The 11,712-nt window shown below is 31.4% G+C and overlaps 3 protein-coding genes across 3 annotated transcripts; 2 read left to right on the forward strand and 1 right to left on the reverse strand.

Annotated features, from left to right (window-relative positions):
* Positions 1-523: 523 nt before the first annotated feature.
* Tsp_01214a (conserved hypothetical protein) lies at positions 524-570 on the forward strand (the record flags this gene model as incomplete). The annotated part of the gene is made up of 1 exon (XM_003376968.1): positions 524-570. A coding segment is annotated over one exon (47 nt), but the record flags the coding sequence as incomplete, so codon positions are not given.
* Positions 571-4,008: 3,438 nt separating this feature from the next.
* Positions 4,009-5,106, forward strand: Tsp_01213 (conserved hypothetical protein). The gene is made up of 3 exons (XM_003376969.1): positions 4,009-4,072; positions 4,654-4,765; positions 4,887-5,106. The coding sequence occupies exons 1-3, from the start codon at positions 4,009-4,011 to the stop codon at positions 5,104-5,106; spliced, it is 396 nt and encodes a 131-aa protein (XP_003377017.1).
* Positions 5,107-6,352: 1,246 nt separating this feature from the next.
* Positions 6,353-9,963, reverse strand: Tsp_01212 (conserved hypothetical protein). Its single transcript, XM_003376970.1, has 2 exons — positions 9,807-9,963; positions 6,353-7,479 (listed from the first exon to the last, which is right to left on the reverse strand). Exons 1-2 carry the CDS (start codon positions 9,961-9,963, stop codon positions 6,353-6,355), a joined length of 1,284 nt encoding a protein of 427 aa, XP_003377018.1.
* Positions 9,964-11,712: the final 1,749 nt, after the last annotated feature.

The following is an 11,712-nucleotide window of genomic DNA, read 5'->3' on the forward strand; positions in this document are numbered from 1 at the left end:
TCGATCTTCATATTTGAAAAACATTTAACTGTAAGTATATCACAAAAATTATTTATTCAACAAAACCGAAGTGATATGATTATTTTGATGGCATTTACGAATAAGCTTGCCATATCAAGCTAACCCGATGAAACAAAGAAAGAAATTGAATCAAAGGGCAGTAGGTTAACGATTTATATTTAAGCGATTCCCTTGGAAAACAATTTGCTTCCACTCTATTTATTATTTTTACAATGTTAGATGTTTCAAATAGCTAGCCGCTTTAAGCTAACTAATTGGGACATGAAAAATAAAAGTGAATTAAAAACAATGGAAATAGTTTGACGTTTGAAATATGATGTGACGTTCCTGCAAAAAACGGTTTTTCTTTTTACTATTCTCACAATTACTGTTTTAGAGGGCTTGCATTTTTGAAGAAAGCAATTTGAACAAGCATCAAATTCAATTAAAGATAATGAACTTTTGACTTCAGTAAATTTGAAAATTGATATTTGTATATACCTTCAAATATCAAAAACTTCAGGGGTCTCCCCAACAAAACGTTCTTACAACGCTAAAGATTACAAGTGAGAATTATTTCTTAACAAAACTGGCCAATCACAGCTACTTATCCAAATGACGTTATAACAACTTGCATAATCCAGGAAAAAGTTGGGTTTTGCAAAATATTATTACTGCGTCCAATATGCGTGCAGAAAAGTTTTCAAATTTAAAACTACAATAAGCACACATAAAAAACGATTTATATTATTCGTAAAAGCAATGTGTGCAGAGGTAAAAATATCATTCCTTAAAATGAAGATTACCTTTAAAGTTCTCTGTACATCCTTTACAAAAACCATTCCCATGCACAAGAATATATTGCTTTTATTATGTATTACCTATTTCACGTTCAATTGAAATTCCAACAATAATTCACATTTTTACTGTTTCACTTTACGCTTATATTATCAAGTAAAAACAGATAAAAGTTATTTAACTGAACTATTTTATTTAAAATATTAACATTTTCAAAATTTCTGTAAAACACTAAATAAAAAATTTCAATTTTAACTTCTCAGATATTTACTTATTAAATATTATTTATATTATTTACTGAACACAATACATATTTACTTAAACTTCAAAATCCTATACAACCCTTCAAATACAAATTCGAAAAGAATTTAAATCTAAACTATTTTAATAGTTTAGTTAGGAAATTATTTAAAAAATGATTCCCAGTCAGAATTCAATTCCTCCAATTAGAAATTGAACCAAAAATCGAGCAAACGAGCAAATCGAGTAAACAAGCAAATCGAGCAGATAAACATTTAAATATGGTTCATATTTTACCCATAACTTGTTCACAATAGAAATTATTGGGTTTTGACAGATATTACTTTATTTAAAAGTTTAGTACTGAAAAAATCCACGAGCATTACACAAATTGCATTCTAATGAAATATTTCTTCATTCCACATAATATTTAATTCCTACATTTAATTTATAAATTATTTATTTATTTTTTGAGATCAATAATTTAAACGTCACACTTCAATTCCACAAGCGTAGATATGATTTTCAAATATCATCTTAAAATTATGCGTAACTAAAATCGAGCGGATGTAAACTGCACTATCATAATATTTTATTTTATTTCAAAAATAATTATATCAGTTTTGAATAATTTAAGCAATGAATAAATAACAATACTGAGAATTTTGCTAATTGAAATGATGTTTTTATACGACTGGATTCAGTTACAAAACCCAATTTAAAATTCAAGTTTCTAGTAGAATAGACAGATTTTATTGTACAATATTTCAAATACCTTTCAATTTGTTTGAAGGTAAATAAATCGTGTACAACAAATATTTGTTGTACAAAATTTTTGTCTTGGAAATCATAATGATTTCCTTTATATTTAGTTCATCCTAATCAAGAAGAATCTTTTAAAATTTTTTTTCGTTGCTTTTAAGTTGAAATGTTTGTTAAAAATATGTTCTATCACAAAATATGTTTAATAATGTCATAGTAATCTAATTTTGATTTGCTTCACTTGAAAATAAAGTAAACAGAATTTACGATCAAAACTTTACTTGATGCTATATGGTTGCAAAAGCATATTAGGCAGAATGAACATAAGCAGTTATTCAATAAAAAAACAAGCAACTGTTGAATTTATCCCATGTTGAATTTTAAAAAAATTTAAGAAACATTTCACAATGAAAGCAACATAAATAAGCATTAGATATAGCAGAAATTGATATAACTTTCAAATTCACATTTTTATATAAATTATATTTAAATCAGCTATCATACAATTCTTTCTTAATTGTATCACGTTATTTTTGCAGCTGCTGCTTCATAATTTTGAAGAAACGTCAATGATTAGTTCTAATTTTATTTCAGCTATAGATTGACTTGGCTTTCTTGTGTGCACATCAAAATCATTTTTCAGAATTGATGTTTGCATAATTGTGTAATTATGAAAATGAAACTTTGAATTATTTATTCTCTTATTATTTAATAGTGTTGTCGCTCTGGAACATAACTACATAACAGGTGTATCTATTGCAGAGAGTGCTGAACTAGCTGAAATCACAAATACTATGAGAGATTCAAATATTACTTTAATTGATGTGAGTACTCTCAAAGAGAGATTATTAATTAATTGCTTAGTCTCAACAGAACTGATAATTGAATTAAAATTCTTCTGCGTAGGATTTTTTCTAATGCTAATTGCACATGATTTTTAGATGTTTGGGATTCACATACAGCTTTTTACTTAAATATAAATAATTACTATTGAATATTTAAATATTATGAACGTAATGAGTGAATACAATGAATTTTCACTTTAAACAGTGATTGAGAACGGTTTTGCTGAATTGCTGACTAACTGTTAAAAAGTTATAATTTGTCATTTGACTTTTAATAAATTTACTTGCATAGCAAACAAAACGGACTATTCAGCTTACAGTAATAAATTTATGGATGTGGTTACTTTTAACTATACGTTTTTAATACACTGGATTATCTATGTAGAATTCAATTTTATTAACTGAATAGATCTGTCGTGCATGACAAAGATTTTAAAATATTTTTCAATTTTTTTCTCAACAAAACCTAAATTTCAAATTTGAATTTACAAAACAATATCATTAAAATGACTGAATTTTTACAGTCCTTTATTGCAACAAAGGTAAATAGATTTCATACAACAAACTGTTGTATTAAATTTTTGTTATGGAAATCACATGGATTTCCTTTAACTGAAGTGTGGTGCCATCAATGACAGTATGCAAAAGGTGGGAAGCTAAAATCTTATTAAGGAAAGTTTGAATTAAAATTTAAACACCTGTAAACTAGCTTCGTAATTGCCATTTTTAGGTTGCTTATTACAATTTTATTCATAGTATAGTGAACTATTTTCATGTTCATGTAATGTATGACACTGTTGCAGTTTGTGACACATTTGTGACACCAGTTTTTTTTGTCATCGCAATGTTGTGGCTAATCTTTTCTGAACACTTTACAATTTCTTAATCTACATCAGTAAGGTAGTTAAAAACCATTGTGGCATCTCTGATATTCAACTGCCAGGCACAATTCATGGTAGTTTGTGAGTTGAATCATTCCAACATTTTCTTGAAGTCTCATGCTATCACGGTCAGCTGAGCAGAAGGTATTCTTTGCATCAATTTTCTGTAGGGCTTCACACTTGCGGATATGAAGTGAATGTTTCCCTCAGCTGGAATATGCTACCTCATTATCTGGCATTGCAATCAACCAATGTGTTTTCGATGTAAAGTAGCCGGCATGGTCTAGCTGCTCATTAAGCAGTTAGTAGTTACGTTTGTCTTTGCTTTCGTTCTGTTGCATTTTACATTACCTCTCTAGTAAATCGACTGCTTATAGTGTCTTCTGAGACTGCTTTCTTCATATTTTAGATGAATATAAGGACCTTGGCTAATGCCGTTGTTTGTTTGTTGCTTCTCATGTTCATTTTTATGCATCTTCGATATGTCAATGGATACATCTATGTTCTCCACTTTCATTATAAATCTCGCATCTATTCTTCAAGCAGGTATTAGGGCCTGTCTCACTGTTGGCGTTGTTGGGGAGATTTCAGTTTTTTTAGTCTCAGTGTTAGCCAGTACCTTCATAATAGTTTAAATAAGTAATTTCAAACTTTTCTGAACTGCGGTTTAATGCCGAAAACGGTAATTTTTCACGACCCACCTGCTTGCAATGCATATTTTAGAAGGGAAGTGAGTTAAATGAAAAATATTAGTTTAGCACTTTTCAATTTTTTAATTAACATACCTTATTATAATGTATAAGTTTATTAGCGTAATGCACCATGAAGTAAGTGTGTGCGAACAATGGGTTTCTCTTTTGTTTTCATTGATGACTTCTTTGACATCCTCACCAACACTTTTGGGATTTAGACGCACGATGTTGGATGATTGTAGCTTATCCCGAAATTTGCTTTGAATGCCAATCATTGCTGAAAATTCCGTTTCGCACATGTACTTAGTAGTAAAAGGAAGTAGCACTTCTAATGCTGCGGTGGAAACAGTCAAAAAATGTGTTTTAAGCTGATAGCAAAAACTGAGTTAATTCATCTTTTACTATCAAAACTCATTTTAAACGAAGAATTTTCAGACAAATTGATTAACTATTTGTCCGCCTTTGTGAATATGCCAGTATCCATAGCATCGGCATGTGTGATTTTTGGCAGAAGGAATAATCTCACCCTCGAATCCAGGGCTGTGCAGTGCGTTGGTTTAAAGATACAGTAACAGCACTGCTGCCATTCCACTGGCACACAAACACTTCACCATCACATCTATTGCCGAAAAAGTCTCCGCTTTTATAACAACTAGTTCATTCATCAGGAGTGGGACAGATTTTGTTCTTGCTCTGCGAATAGTTCGCGCTGCTTTAATGATTTTGGTTGCTAATGAGTTTGGAGCTTCTATTGATATTAAAAAGTTGTTAAAATGTGTTTGTTTGTTTACTGCACTGGTTATATTTGAAATCATTCTCATGGTTGTTCTGATGAGATGTGACTCTTCATTCTTCTTGTTGTCTTCTATGCTTATTACACTTCCATAATGTATGGATATCTATTTGATGATGAAAGTACATATACTTTGTGGCCAAATCAGATATGCTTGACTTGCAACGCGACAGATAGTAGATGAGAAGTACATGGAAGTCACCGAACTTAGACAAAAGGCGTGCATATCAAAAGAACATGTGCTGGTATAATTCTCTGATGGACTGGAAGTAAACTGGGCATTCAACGCGGTACGCATGGTCAATCCGCAGACCTTGGAAGAGGTGCGTTAAATTGCTTAACGAGTGGTACGTATCGTTAATGCAGCGCGAGCATGCGAATCTTGCGAGAATAGCGGTGCACTGCTGCAAGAAATATACCGCCAAATAAATGCATTAAGTATAAAATTAGATAAATTTCACGAACCTTCTACGAGTTCATTTTAAATACATAAGCAACTGAGTTGAAGCTTCTTAATTTCAACAAAACTGAATGACAGCAATATTGCTTTGTGTTTGAATGCAGTGAATTCTCCCTAATTGACTTTTACGTAATTATGTTTGCGGCAAAACTTAATTAACAAATTGAGAATATGTAGTTGCAAAAATTAATTTCTATTAAAATTTTTAAGTAAAATTTTTAGAAAACATTCACTTATCAAAATTTCAATGAAAAGAATGTATAAATAAAAATATTTCGAGTTGTTAAGTAATATTTGAAATAATTATACAAAAAATTTCTAATTTCATAGAATTGTAACAAGAATCGTTAATTAACTTGAATTGTAATGAACGTGATAAAAGAATTTTTGAGAGTATTTTTTCCATTTGCTCCTTAGTTGAAGTATATACTTATCTCGTACAAGCTTGTTGCAGATCAAACTACAAATATGTGAAATTGTGGACACAATTTACTACAACTACAAAATTCTCAGCGATTTTCCTGAACGACTCGCCGCTGTCCACCCGTTTGCACACTTCCTGTTTTGCCGTAAACTCAAAACCTTTTTGTTTCTAGTCGTTGGCATACCGGGCAAAAAATTTGAAAACAGCAGAATGTAAGAATAATAGTAAAACGCAGCTTGAATTTAGTATTCATTAACAATGCATTTTAAACAGGCGGCCAAAATGACTTTGGATAATCAGTGATCGAAGCATCAAAGTTCCACTCTATTGTTTACGTAATAAGTTGAGGAAGTATTCGCTGTGATCAAAATATTCATGAATAAAATTGAAATTATACGAGTTTGAAAGTTCAATTCAGTGGCATTTAATTGAGCAAGATATTTTGAAAATAATAACTTTATTGTTGGATGTAGTGAACAATTTTCGCGTTGATATAATCTATCGCGTAAATATGATTTTTTGCGACGGTCATATCTGACCAAAGAAACTGCTGATCAGCGTTGAGAGTCTTCAAGAACTGACCATCCTTTGTGAATACATCCACTGAGCTGGAACCTCGTTTTGCAGCAAACACGTTGTCGCTTGCATCTACACCAATTCCCAGCCCGTAAACGGAGTTTTCCGTTGGTTGAATTGCAGTGACGTTTCCATTTTGCACGTCAAGCAAGTAAACAGCATCGTCGCAGCTAATATGGAGTAAATTTTCAATGCACAACAAATATCTACAGTCCAATTTTGAGGGTTGATTTTTATAAAAACTAATCGTTCCTAAATTGTTGAGGAAGGAGTCGAGCAAATGTATATACGGGCCTCCTTCAACTAGTACATAAATGCGGTCGTCCATGCAGACCGAAACACCTCTGGTTGCTCCATGGACGTGCCGTTCAGCTAAACGTTCTCCGGTTGATCTCATTTTGATAACTTTTTCATGCTTTGCATCTACACTGACAATATCTCCGTTGGACATGATGTCCAAATCAAATAATGTACAACCATCACAATTCAGTACTGTCAATTTTTTCAAAGTTTCTGGTTCAAGCAGTACGATCTGACCAAAGGTGTACGAACACACGGCCAAGATGTGATTGCGTAATGTCATCCCGGACGCTTTGCCGAAATGGTCTAATTCCAATTCATTTATCATAACTAGTTGCACAGATTCTTGGTCTTCAATTACAATCGTCGGTTTTACGTGCAACGTGAATCGGGATTTTCCTGGATCGACGGCCACAGCCCCACTCCGACCCGAGGTAATGAAGCCAATCGCTTTTGACTGCACGCTTTCTGTCCACGGGGATTGTTCAGTCCAAGATTCGAAGTTGAAAGTTCTCGGTGTGATTAGCACATCTTCAGCGCTGTCGCTTTCAGGTGGTTCTTCAACCGTGCTTTCTCGAATTGGTGGAGGTGGTTCACTCCAGATGACCGTTGTATTCAGCATTCTACTTGAATTGTTTTCTGCTTCTGTTGTCGGCAGAGATGACTGATGTTCCAGATGTCGGCTTGTTGTCGCTCTTGATGAAAAAGCTAAAACTGCTTCTAATTATATTAATTGTATAAATTAAAACTTTTACTACTTGTATTACTACTTTGTGTTGTTTTTATGGCAATTTTTGCATCAAAAAGTTCTGAGAATTGTAAATTGAAGATTTTTAAATTTTGTATTTTTGAATTGTTGTAACTAGGAACATTAACCACTTTATGTGTAATAGTTATAATTAGTTACAGCATTATTATGGTCATAATATTATTGCATATATTCATGGTAATTGATGATAAGTGAAAAATAGAATTTATACATTTTAATTCAAATTTTTTGTACCAAATTATAACTAAAATTCAGATTGTTTCCAGCTGAATCATAGTATTTATTTGCTTGCATATGAAATGTTTTAGATCATTTTCTAAGATGTTTTCATTTTTACAAGGATTTGCACTTGTATACAGCAGTAGCATATTTCAAAAATTATTTAAAAGCATAAAATTCAGTATTGATGATCATGTGATAAGCGTTTATTTGATTGCACGTTTTGTTGTCAATAAAATCAACCAACAGTATAAATTTCTTCTGAAAAAATAGTTCTACAACAAATTGGTGGTGATATATCATAAATTGCAAACTTCCAGCAGCATAAATCGTGTGCAAGCAAGCTAAAGTAAGCATAAGTAAAAATAACTTTCATGATCTCCACGATGACGTAATACAGTTGTAAATTATGATATTTTGTTTTTAGAAAAAGAAAATATTAACAGTTTAAATAAAGAGGAATAAGAATAGCTGCATTTCACAACAGATGCGCATTGTGTGAATTTCTTAAGATGCGGTCATTAGATGCCTGTTTGACGCATTCCATGTTAGTACAAGGTCAACAGATGACAATAAATATCGGTAACTTGTTCATAACAGTAAACAACAATACATCTTGGATGAAAGGTTGAAAAGGATATTGTTTGAATTGATTTGATTAATTCACATTTACTAAAAATAACTTGCTATTTTTATCGTTTATTTTCTTTTATACGTTCCAGGCTCTGATTGCCCATTTCCACTGTCCAGTATTTAATCAATTTACTTCTTATTTTCCCTTCAACTGGTAACTAGTGCACAATTGAAATACGTTGGAATAGAAAAAACGAACCAAAGAATGCTAATCGTCAAGCAGCTGTTGAGAAAAATGTTTCATTCAATCAAAAAAGCAAGCAAACAAACATGCAAAAAAACAACATTTTTTCCTGTCAAAACTTTGATTTTAAATTTCTAATCACAATGAAATATATTGAAATGAATACTATTTTCATTAAACAGTCAAGCATCTTAGTAATTATACCAAAAAAAATAAATAAATGCATAACACAATCAAAGATCTATTTTAAAAATGAATAGAATATAATATTGTTGATAATGATCGATGATTGAAAAGAAAATAATTTAACCGTGTTATGTTAATTTTCACTGTCAACAAAACAAACACTTTTTAGCTTAATGAAGCACAACAATGCAATCTGCAATGCTGTTCTAACGTGAAAAAGGGTATAATTATTACGCTAATACTTTCATAAGCATAATGATTTGTAATGAAATTGAGAAATAGTAAAATAGAAAAAAAATTTTTTTAAGCACAATCACGATAGTGCAATTTGGAATTTAAATTTGAAATAGCTGAAGTATTTTTCAATCACTATGTTGAAAATTGTTGAAATTTTATCATTGCCGATTGAAGTCAATTACAGTTTTAAAAAAAATATTTTTAGTTCAACGAAAAAGACTGATTGTCAAGATGTTCCCTATAAGGAATAATTGAAAATTTATCCAATAAATTTGTAGTGAAATATTTGAAATATGAATTGAATAGATGATAATGAAGATTTTTTGTTGTTGCTTAAAATAAGCATAATTTTTGATAATAAAATGAAAATTCGAGCAAATAGATTTGAGTGTGTTTTCAATTGAAATTATCAAAAGGCAAGAATTATTGTCTAAGTATGAAACAATTGCTTGATTGTATATTGATAATTTTCAAGTTGTTGCAGGTCATTTCTGAAGTATATGTTGAACATCTTGTTGTTTGTCATGAAAGCGACAGCCGCTTCTCAATGATTCCGACACAAGGAGGTCGACTTCAAACGACCGTTAAACGGTTTTCATATGTTCTGTCAAACCTTCACCGTCTAATGAACTAGTCTCAGACAGACGAAACATGTAAGATCTATTTTCATAATATGCAAATATGCACATATAGATATGCATATATGAATTATCTGGATAGAAGTCATCTTCTCAGTAATTTGAATAATAAATATTTTAAATTAAAGTAGAAAAACGAATAAAATAACCAACAAATTATAAATCTTACTTGTGCTTGTAATGGGCATTATTGTTGTTTCAAGTGTTGCAGTTTGGGGAGAAATTTTCGTTTTGGTGGGTAAAAGGGCGAAAAACAAGCCAATGCCGATCAGGCTAACAATGCCAATCGAGGCGACAGTGATCAAAGCCACAGGTAAAGCTTTCATATCTTCGCATCTAGAAACGCTGGCAACGACAATGCAGAATATTTGCCAACGTCAAGAGCGGAGATTCAAGCAGCTCATCTTGCTTGTGGAATATTTTTGATACTGCTGGCGTTGGTTGGAAACTTCTCACTAGATGTCACAGCAAAAGAAGTACTTTGACAACGGCAAGGTCGACGAAACTTGCCAGCCGTAACAAACCTACAACGAACGGCTTCTTCAACAGGCAGACGACTGACAGACTGCTTGTCACGCTCTGTTGAAAACTTGCCCACCAAAAATTTCCACCAAAACAATGCAAAATCCGTACCAACTAGCTTTTGTTGATTTAAAAAAAACTGTAATTTGAAAATTGCTATTTGATTTAATTTCTCAAAAAAAAAACATTCATTCCATCAGCAGAGTGCATTGTATACATTCTTGTAGGCAATTTTGATCCTGTGCAAAGGTTTCCATTTTCAACAAAGTTAGTAGTTCAAAAGTGAATGCAATGCACTATATTTCCATCAGCACGTTGCAGATAAAAAAATAATAAGAATAAGCTTAATACGAACAAGCATTGATTTTCATCGTTTTTCACCAATTGATCACACAGTTCAAATAAATAAATTTACACAAATAAACATTTCTGCAATTTTATTTTTTAAATTTAATTGTTTCTTCAATTGTCAATTGATTAGTTTGATTTGTTGTAGCATCGATTTTTTCTCAACATTCTCATCATTGACGTTATGAATATATGAAAAAATAAAAATAAGCAGCAATTGTTGTGCTTGTAAGAAAAGGAAACAAATAGCTTTATCCATTCCTGTAATATCTTTTATTTGTCATCACTTATCAATGGAAATTTTTCAATAGTTCTTTTTTTTAATTTTATAAATTACACTGTGTAAAAAATGCCACGGTTTGGTCCCACTTGGGCTCAATTTTATTCCCATTCGGTCCCACTTTTCATTTATTGGTCGTTGTACTCGCTATTTTATTATTGGTCGTTGACCTCGCTATCTTATTAGACCGTAAAGTCTTTGTCGTATTGGTTTTCCTTGTCTAATTGCTCATTGATTCAAATCTTTCCCTTGTGATTAGCTGTAATATTTTTTCATTTCATTGGTTCAAATATTCCATTTAGGATTACGTAACTTTAATAATAGTGACGTAACATAAAAAATGAAGATATTTATTATTCCAAAATTATATTGTCTGTTTGAAGTTTCATCATTCATTGAAATTTTGTTTATTTAAATATATTATTTGTTGTGTAGTCTATACTTTTTCATTATCAGTATTTTTGAAAATAATTTTTATCATTGTTCTCTATTGTATTGTACCAAAGTGACGTTATATCAAATGCGATAGTAATAATTCAGAAAAAACAATACAAAAAATAAGTTAAATAGTGATTTTTATTTTTCACTAGCCAACAGCACTAACAACAACAATAGTAAACAACATATCAGTGAACGACATTAACAAAGTGGTATCAGGGCTATTTCAAAATTACAAATTATTGTTTGTGGATAAAGATTGACGCTAAGGACAGCCGCTTTGTTTATTGAAGCTTGAAAAATAAACTCTTATTTGCCAATATCTTTAACCGTACCTAGCAACAGACTACTGGCACCAGCTTACTCGCCACAATTTCATGGATGGTAAAATGGTATTGATATCATTGGTACAACTGTGAATGTACCATCGGTACCCTAAGTGTCTATACCGGATTTTCCAACTGAAATATAATCTGCTCCCCACTGT

Source organism: Trichinella spiralis, assembly GCF_000181795.1.
Source record: "Trichinella spiralis strain ISS 195 chromosome Unknown Scfld4, whole genome shotgun sequence".
In the NCBI taxonomy this organism is placed as follows: domain Eukaryota; kingdom Metazoa; phylum Nematoda; class Enoplea; order Trichinellida; family Trichinellidae; genus Trichinella; species Trichinella spiralis.